This window comes from Scyliorhinus canicula, chromosome 4 (genome assembly GCF_902713615.1).
Source record: "Scyliorhinus canicula chromosome 4, sScyCan1.1, whole genome shotgun sequence".
Classification (NCBI taxonomy): Eukaryota; Metazoa; Chordata; class Chondrichthyes; order Carcharhiniformes; family Scyliorhinidae; genus Scyliorhinus; species Scyliorhinus canicula.
In genome coordinates, this window is record NC_052149.1 from 227,808,945 (window position 1) to 227,818,734 (window position 9,790).

Genomic DNA, 9,790 nt, shown 5'->3' on the forward strand with positions numbered 1-9,790 from the left:
GACGCAAAGCAATAACTCCCACATGCTAACATGGCCCGCCCACCCACAGGAACTTGGGATGTGTGAAGTGCTCGCTTAACTACGACTGCCAATTTCCTGTTAGCAATCGCCTTCAGTCACACGGCCAGAGGAATCCGCGGTCAGTGAGGGTTATGGTGGTGGGTGAGGCAGACAGGCGGGAGGTCGAGTTGCTGCGGAACGGGTACACACGATCCAGGGGTTGGCAGGGCGGAGCCACACACGGTTGCCCTCGCCAGCTGAACACCCCCTCCACCCCCAGATCCGAACCACCCACTCCCATGGAGGGCCACTCCAGCCGAGATGAACCCTCTCACCCCGCCGTTGACCCCCCTCTCCGAGCACAGGGCCAGCAATCCCAACATCCCATGGCTCTTTGCCTGTGAGCAAAGATGGCTACTCACCTCCTCAGCTCCTCACAGAAGCCCTTCCGCCAGGTTCACGTATTTACTAATTGGCGCCAGAGTGACCACTGGGGAGGCCGCTGGATAACGGGAGGCCGCTGGATAACTGGAGGCCGCTGGGTAACTGGAGGCCGCTGGATAACGGGAGGCCGCTGGATAACTGGAGGCCGCTGGATAACGGGCGGCCGCTGGATAACAGGAGGCCGCTGGATAATGGGAGGCCGCTGGATAACTGGAGGCCGCTGGATAACTGGAGGCCGCTGGATAACTGGAGGCCGCTGGATAACTGGAGGCCGCTGGATAACTGGAGGCCGCTGGATAACGGGAGGCCGCTGGATAACAGGAGGCCGCTGGATAACGGGAGGCCGCTGGATAACTGGAGGCCGCTGGATAACGGGAGGCCGCTGGATAACTGGAGGCCGCTGGATAACTGGAGGCCGCTGGATAACTGGAGGCCGCTGGATAACAGGAGGCCGCTGGATAACTGGAGGCCGCTGGATAACAGGAGGCCGCTGGATAACTGGAGGCCGCTGGATAACTGGAGGCCGCTGGATAACGGGCGGCCGCTGGATAACAGGAGGCCGCTGGATAACTGGAGGCCGCTGGATAACGGGCGGCCGCTGGATAACAGGAGGCCGCTGGATAACTGGAGGCCGCTGGATAACGGGAGGCCGCTGGATAACTGGAGGCCGCTGGATAACAGGAGGCCGCTGGATAACTGGAGACCGCTGGATAACTGGAGGCCGCTGGATAACTGGAGGCCGCTGGATAACTGGAGGCCGCTGGATAACTGGAGGCCGCTGGATAACTGGAGGCCGCTGGATAACTGGAGGCCGCTGGATAATGGGCGGCCGCTGGATAACTGGAGGCCGCTGGATAACTGGAGGCCGCTGGATAATGGGCGGCCGCTGGATAACAGGAGGCCGCTGGATAACTGGAGGCCGCTGGATAACTGGAGGCCGCTGGATAACTGGAGGCCGCTGGATAACGGGAGGCTGCTGGATAACTGGAGGCCGCTGGATAACTGGAGGCCGCTGGATAACAGGAGGCCGCTGGATAACTGGAGGTCGCTGGATAACTGGAGGCCGCTGGATAACGGGAGGCCGCTGGATAACTGGAGGCCGCTGGATAACGGGAGGCCGCTGGATAACGGGAAGCCGCTGGATAACTGGAGGCCGCTGGATAACTGGAGGCCGCTGGATAACTGGAGGCCGCTGGATAACTGGAGGCCGCTGGATAACTGGAGGCCGCTGGATAACGGGAAGCCGCTGGATAACTGGAGGCCGCTGGATAACTGGAGGCCGCTGGATAACAGGAGGCCGCTGGATAACTGGAGGCCGCTGGTTAACTGGAGGCCGCTGGATAACGGGCGGCCGCTGGATAACGGGAGGCCGCTGGATAACTGGAGGCCGCTGGATAACTGGAGGCCGCTGGATAACTGGAGGCCGCTGGATAACTGGAGGCCGCTGGATAACGGGAGGCCGCTGGATAACTGGAGGCCGCTGGATAACGGGAGCCCGCTGGATAATGGGAGGCCGCTGGATAACTGGAGGCCGCTGGATAATGGGGTGGCTCCTGTTCATTGTATGGAAATAGGGCTTAAGTGGTGATTATTGGTTTCTCGCCCCGCTACGGCGGGATCCCGATTTTGCCTACGGGAGTGGGCTGGTCGCATCGCAAACGGTTTGGTGCCCTGCATGGTTCTCATTTTTGGCCTCTCCCACTATTCACCAGTCTCGTCGCACTCTCGCTCGAGCGCAATGTGCTTTTGTGAAAGGGAAATCAGGTTTGACTCATTTATTGGAGTTTTGTGAGGAAGTAACACGCGATGTGAATAAAGGGGAATTTGTGAATGTGCTGTACTTTAATTCCCATAAAACATTTGGCAAGGTGGCACTTCAAAGGTTACTGTGCAAAACCAGAGCTCATGGTGTAGAGGTGTTGCTACTTCTGTGTGAGTGTGCTGAACACTCAATTTGGCTCTGTTTCTTATCTAAGCTCTGGAGTCGCCAGGTGCCGTTAAGACACCGCCACAAGCTTCAAGGTGAAGTTCAAAGCAATAAAACCGCACACCAATTAGTAAGTCCAAACAACTAGAGTTTATTATAATACAATTATAATCACTACCCATGCACACGCTAAAAGGATTAAACTTATTCCTACTGCTAAACAACTAATACTTATCTCGAAGGAACTGCTGGGTCAGGGAACAAGGCCTCTTGCTCTGGTCTGGTCTGCAGACTTCAGGTTGGTATCAATTGAAAAGGGGGTCAGGAGTGCCTATCTCTGGTAGCGGTCGTTGGGAGGCACTTACTTGTTGGTTGCTGTCTGAAGGCTGGAGCAGGAGACTGAACCATGTGTGGGACCTGCCTTTTATAGGTCCCAGGGGATCCGCGCCCCTTTGGGCGGACTCCTTTATCTGCTTGGAATCGATTGGGTCTCTTCCCAATCGATTATGTTTGAACCCCCCAATCATGGGGCAGTTCCTCGGTCACTGGGGCGGTTCTTGGGACCTATTGTTTTGGGCTCCTCTGGCGCCGAAGGGTCTGGCCTTCCATTGAATGTATCGATCTGTGTTTAACTTGTTTCCATTGTATCTGGGGATCGCCCGGTATCGCCTCATTAGTATGTTAACTGGTTTCTTTTCACAGTGCTGTCTGGTTTCTGCAACAGTCAAAACTGGTTTCTGCAGCCGTCCCAATATACAATCGCTTTGCAAGCTGCTTGCTTTACAACATGTCCATTTTCCCTGCATTCCTTGCAATCTTCCATTTTGTGTTGGGCAGTGGCCACCCCAGGTGGCTACAGAGGTTAACAGAGTCCGAAGATTGGTTGTCCAACAGGAAACAGAGAAATGGGTCTTTTTCAGGTTGGCAAGATGTGAGAAATGGAGTGCCACAGGAATTAATGCTGGAGTCTCAACTATTTACAATTTATATCATTAATTTGGACGCAGGGACCTAATATATGGTTGACTCTCTTCCTGTCTGTCTTAAATGGGCAATCTCTTATTTTTAAACTATTAGTTTTCCCAATTAAGGGGCAGTAGACCGTGGCCAATCCTACCCTGTCCATTTTTGGGTTGTGGGGGGAGACCCACGCAGACAAGGGGAGAATGTGCAAACTCCACACGGACAGTGACCCAGGACGGGGATTAGACCTGGGTCCTCGGCGCCGTGAGGCAGCAGTGCCTTAGTTTTAAACTATGCCCGTAATCTTTAGTCTCTCCCACATGGCAAAACATACTCTCGGCTTTCACAGTCTCCTCAAGATCATATGTTTCAATAAAGATCACCTCTCATTCTTCTCAACTCCATTGGATACAGGCCCAACCTGTCCAACCTTTCCTCATAAAATAATCCCTTCATCACAGGAATCAGCTGAGCGAACTGCAATAACTGCATTTATATCCTTAAATAAGGAGACCAAAGTTGCTGTACTCTGGATGTGGTCTCCTCAGTGCCCTGTACAAAACATCCCTACTTTTATATTCCATTCCTCTTGGAATAAACAACAACATTCCATTTGCCTTCCTAATCATTTGCTGGGACTGCATATTAACTATTTGTGATTCTTACACCATGACACCCAGATCCTTCTGTATCTCAGAGTTCTGCAATCTCTCTCTCTCTATTTAAATAAGATCCCACTTTTCTATTCTTCCTGCTGAAATGGACAAGCTCACATTTTCACACATTATACTACATCGACCAAACTTTGGCCCACTCACTTAACCTTTATATGTCACTTTGCAGACTCCTTGGGTGCAATCTACCACCTGCCTTGCTCTGGACAAGAGAGGGTAACGCAGCCAGTAGATGCCAGGATTTTCCCGGCAGCCTATCCCCCTCACGGGATATACCCAAGTCCCACAAGATTGTCGGAATCAGAATCCAGCCCAAAAAGGGCGTGACCAAACGGCACACACCTAATTAGATTTTAAACCTACTTAGGCAAACTTACATGGGATCTACCTGCCTCCAGAGATCTACCAGCCTTCCCAGCGAGGCTTCAGACAGGCACCCTTCAGTACTGGTCCAAACAAACGTGGACCAGGCGGAATGGCACCCAGGTGGGTCTCTTAGGCCACCAGAGGCCCCTGGGTGACCAGGGTCTGGGCAGGGTGGTGCCCTGGCCCTCCCAATGGAATGCGGGCACCTTGGCACTGCCCATGAAGGTGGGGCAGAGGGGAGGTTTGAAGGGGTGGGGAGTGTACAGGGCAGGTAAGTAGGGGCCTCTGCGATGTTGGAGGGCTGATAGGTGGGTGTCTTGGAGGGGGGCCTGGAAGGAGGCGTGGGAGAGTCTGAAGAGGGGGGGGGACCCCAGATTGGGGTGTCCTCACTTGGGAGGGTATGTGGTAGTGCCCATGTGTGTGGGGGATGACATTGCCCATGGGTGGGGTATGTGGGCAACCGACACGCTCACTTAGAAATCGGGGCACCCTTTCAAAATGGCGGCCCGATCTCAGAGTTCAGCTCCCTAGTGCTGAAAAAAATTCTAAGTGTGTGCTAGACAGGTGAGAAACTCCCCAGAGTCAAGAAAAGTGACTAAGTGTCATTGAATAGCGGTGGGGAACTGGTCAGCAGAGCAGGCGGGAAACTAGGTGTAAAACCCGCCATAAATGAACTTCAAAATGTATCCGTTAAATTCCGTCCTCAGAATTTATTTTCCTACCTATCCTTGTGTCATCGGCAAATTTAGCAAACATACATTCTGCCCCTTCATCCAGATTATTGATATAAATTGTAGTGATGAGGTCCCAGCATTGATCCCTGTGGCACTACTCTCGTTATAGCTTGGCAACACGTTAAAGACCCACTTATTAAATTAAATGGAAAATTAAAACCAAAACATCTCCTGTCTCAGCAGCCACTTTAAAAAAAATATTAATTTAGAGTACCCAATTCATTGTTTCCAATTAAGGGGCAATTTAGTGTGGCCAATCCACCTAAGCTGCACATCTTTGGGTTGTGGGGGCGAAACCCACGCAGACATGGGGAGAATGTGCAAACTCCACACGGACAGTGATCCAGAGCTGGGATCGAACCTGGGACCTCAGCGCTGTGAGGCAGCAGTGCTAACCACTGTGCCGCCGTGCTGCCCATCAGCAGACACTTCCTTTCAGACTCCATCAGGACTTGGGGACTTGAAAGCTTTTCGATGGAATTATTTTCCCTGGTGATTGCAAATGTTTTAAGTTCCTCCCTCACTTTCACCTCCCGATTCACCCTTATTTCTGGAATGTTATTCATACCCTCCACAGTAAAGACAAGTACAAAATATCTGTTCAATTCATCCCCCATTTCCTTATTTTTCATTGTTCATTCCCATTCTTGGCCGACTGGCTGTGTGGAGTCTGCACGTTCTCTCCGTGTCTGCGTGGGTTTCCTCCGGGTGCTCCGGTTTCTTCCTAAAGGTGTGCAGGTTAGGTGGATTGGCCAGGCTAAAATTGACCCTTAGTGTCCAGAAATGTGCATATTAGGCGGGGTTACAGGGATAGGGTGGGGGAATGGGACTAGGTCCCCCCCCCCCCACACCCCGGCTTTTAGAGGGTCAGTGCAGACTCGATGGGTTAAATGGCCTCTCTCTGCACTGCTGGGATTCTATGATTCTCATTTGCTCGAAGATTAATGCTCACATTACTTAATCTTTTCCTTTTTAAATACCTTTAGAAACTCTCACTATATGTTTTATATTTCTAGCTAGCTTTCTCTTGTGTGCTAATTTCTCCCTCCTTAATAATCTTAGTCATTTTTGTTGTCCTTTGCAGTATTGTCCAATCTCTGACCTGCTACCCATCTTTGCGAAATTATCTGCGCTTTAAAAAATTTGATACTGTCTTTAACTTTTTTAGTTAGCCGTGGATGGTGTGTCCTTCCCTTCGAGTCTTTCTTTCTCGCTGTAATGTTTGTTTTCTGAGTATTCTGAAATATCTCCTTAAATGTCTGCTCCTTCATCTCTACTGACCCATCCCTTTATTTCCCACTTCACTTTCGTTGGCTGTCTTCATGCCCTCATAATTGCCTCAATTTACGTTTAAGTCACTAGTCTTAGATCCACTCCTATCTCCCTTAAACTGAATGTGAAATTCAATCACATTGTGATCACTGCTACCTAAGGCGAGCTTCATTATAAGGCTATTGATTAACCCTATCTTATTGCATCTTACCAGACTTAGTATGGCCTGTTCTCTGGTTTATTTATTCTTACTTTGCTCTTTTGCCTGGTCTTCTCTACTCAAGTGATCACATCTTCCCAGACTTGATCCCTTGCCCCATTATTTAGTTTAAAGGCCTCCCTACCACCTTATTGTACAACTCACCAGAACAGGAAGGATCTGACAGGGAGGGCCTTTCACACCACCAGCTAAGCTAGGTCTTTGTGCTTGTTTGAAAGTTCTGGTGTGGACACATTCTGCCCGTGTCAAACTCTGATTCATTCCAGGAACCATAGACTGGACTAGGGTTGGTGGTTACAGCCTCTGGGTCCACCTTTCACCCACTCTTCTAGGTGGTGGTAACTGCCTCTGGGTCCTCGTCAACCGCTCTTTATATTCCAGACTTTATTAATTGAACTTAAATTCCACCAACTGCCATGTTCGAATTTGAACCCATGTCCCCAGAGAATAAGCCATGGCCCCTGGATTATTAATTCAGTGACACTGCTACATGCCACCATTTCCCCCCAAGCGGATCATTCAGCTGAAGTTCATGTAGTTGCTAAGCAGATCATAGAGTCCAAAGAATATCTCTGAGAAGATTCAGATGAAGACACCAGCCCACTACTTCTGATGAAGATAGTCCAGCCACTGACAATACGGACGACGTTAAAGATCATTCTTCTTCTTTTAGCTTCCGATCTTCATCAGTTATTTTGTCTGGTTCTTCTTGAAACAGTTTCCTGCAATCATATTCCCACATCAGACTGATCTTGTCTTTATCATATAACAAGTCTTGGTTTTCGATCTTGATACTTGTTGCTCGGTATAATAATAATAAACTTTATTGTCACAAGCAGGCTTACATTAACGCTGCAATGAAGTTACTGTGAAAATCCCATAGTCGCCACATTCCGGCGCCTGTTCTGGTGCATAGAGGGAAGATTCAGAATGTCCAATCTACCTAACAGCACATCTTTTGGGATTTTGTGGGAGGAAGCCGGAGTACCCGGAGGAAACCCACGCAGACACAGGGAGAACGTGCAGACTCCACACAGTGACCCAAGCCGGGAATTGAACCCGGGACCCTGGTGCTGTGAAACAACAGTGCTAACCACTGTGCTACCGTGCTACTTAGTTCTTTCCAGCTATGACCTTGACTAACGAATGTACTCCTTTGGTATTACCATTTTTGAAAGTTTATCTGCTTCTTTAGCCCTTTTGTGCAGCCAGTTGCTTTCGGTTTTTATCCAGATTTACTTCACATCAACACACAATTTGAGGTATTCAGTGCTTTGTACACCATTGATTTTTCCATCATTTTCTCAGACCTAATTGATCTAAATATTCAGCTGGCTGTATTGCGTTTCATTGTTTCGAGCATAGATAATCTAACGCAGCCGATAACGCTATTGACAATGACGGCTCTCTCTTTTACTTTTCCTTCAAATTCCTTGGCTTTCTCATCATGGATTCCTGAGTTTTCTCTCAGGATTTTCACCGTTCTTTAGCTTCCGATGTCAACATCCTTCTTTGATCTTTCTCAATGCCAGTTGATGGTCAGAACCACGATTAGCAATGGGCAAGTCTCTGATCTTACCCTTCTCGTCTATCTCTTCCGCTATGATCATAGAATTTAGTGTAGAAGGAGGCCATTCGGCCCATCGTGTTAGCATCGGCCCTTGAAAAGAGCACCCTATCTAAGCTCCACCCTACCTCCGTAACCCAGTGACCCCACCTAACCTTTCTTGGACACAAAGGGCAATTTAGCACGGCCAGTCCACCTACCCTGCACATCTTTGGACTGTGGGGGGAAACCAGAGCACCTGGATGAACCCACACAGACACAGGGAGAACGTGCAGACAGCAACCCAAGCCGGGAATCGAACCTGGGACCCTGGAGCTGTGAAGAAACGGTGCTAACCACTGTGCTATCATGCTGCCCGATCAAAGTAATTTGGTCCTTGTGACATTTACCAGAGGAAGTCCATGTATAGTGCTGGCTGTCTCTATGACGGAAGCATGTATTCAGGGCAACAACTTATTGTCCTCTAACCAATCAAGGAATATTAATCTCTTTTTGTTGCCGGCACCAAGACCATACTTGCCACAAGTGCTGCGTTGTGTATTGTCTCTCAACTTTGCATTAAAATCTTCCATAACTACCAGATGTTCTCTCTTTGAATATGCATCGATAGTTTCTTGAATCTTTACACATCCAAAATGCGTCATCATCCACCTCAATTATTGGGAGATAAAAACTGTATGATATTAATAGGCCTGGGGTTAACATCTACTCTTATCACTGTCACTGACTCGTGTCGAGTCTCGGTGACGCCAGGAAGCCCACTATATGATGATGCTTATCTCCTCCACGAGAGTGAAAGGTCAGCATTCTGACATCTTCTGGCTGTTGGCTGCTCGTCTGACCTCAGAGAGCCCCATCCGGTCAATTGTCAACCAAAAAGTAAATGCTGGAAAATCTCAGCAGGTCTGCCAGCATCTGTAGGGAGCGAAAAGAGCTAAGGTTTCCAGTCCAATGACTCTTTGTCAAAGCTGGTCAATTGTCAATCTTTCCGCCTCCATGCATACTTTGCTCCAACTTTTCTGCATCAGTCAGTGTCCACATTCCAGGTTGCCAAGTTCAGTCCTTTGTGCTGTTCATTAAACATGTAGTTGAACAGAGATGCCGCACTTTAATGAGTTTAGGGCGTGCCTCAGCACACAATACCTCTCCCACGTTATTGTTCCCATGTTTTGTTTTTGGAAAGTGCTGACTTTTGGTCTGTTATTTACACATTATGCTATCTGGCCTTTCTGCCACTACAGCACCTACCTTCGTCTCGAGCACTCTCTTTGTTTTGATGTTGATGACATCATTGTCTCTTGATCTCTCCTGAGCTCCAGCCTACCTACCCCCCCCCCCCCCCCCCCCCCGGTCTTCTATTTGGCTCCACCCCCTCTCTTCAACAGCATAAACCCATCACATCTCTTCAACTTTGAAGAAGAGTCATACGGACTTGAAATGTTAACTCTCTCCACAGGTGGAGATGGTTAGCAGTTTCAAATTCCTAGGGGCGCACATCACCAAAAATCTGTCCTGGTCCACTTGTTGTATTTTATATTTTCCCCCCGTCTTGACTGTGATAGAGAAATACAAGCATGATTCATTAGGTAAGCAAAACTGAACTTTATTTCCGAATTAGAACTG

The 9,790-nt window shown here is 49.1% G+C and overlaps 1 protein-coding gene across 1 annotated transcript; it reads right to left on the reverse strand.

The window, feature by feature from the left end:
* Window positions 1-457: 457 nt before the first annotated feature.
* Window positions 458-6,873, reverse strand: LOC119964279 (proline-rich extensin-like protein EPR1). Its single transcript, XM_038793555.1, has 3 exons — window positions 6,745-6,873; window positions 836-1,510; window positions 458-754 (listed from the first exon to the last, which is right to left on the reverse strand). The coding sequence occupies exons 1-3, from the start codon at window positions 6,871-6,873 to the stop codon at window positions 458-460; spliced, it is 1,101 nt and encodes a 366-aa protein (XP_038649483.1).
* Window positions 6,874-9,790: the final 2,917 nt, after the last annotated feature.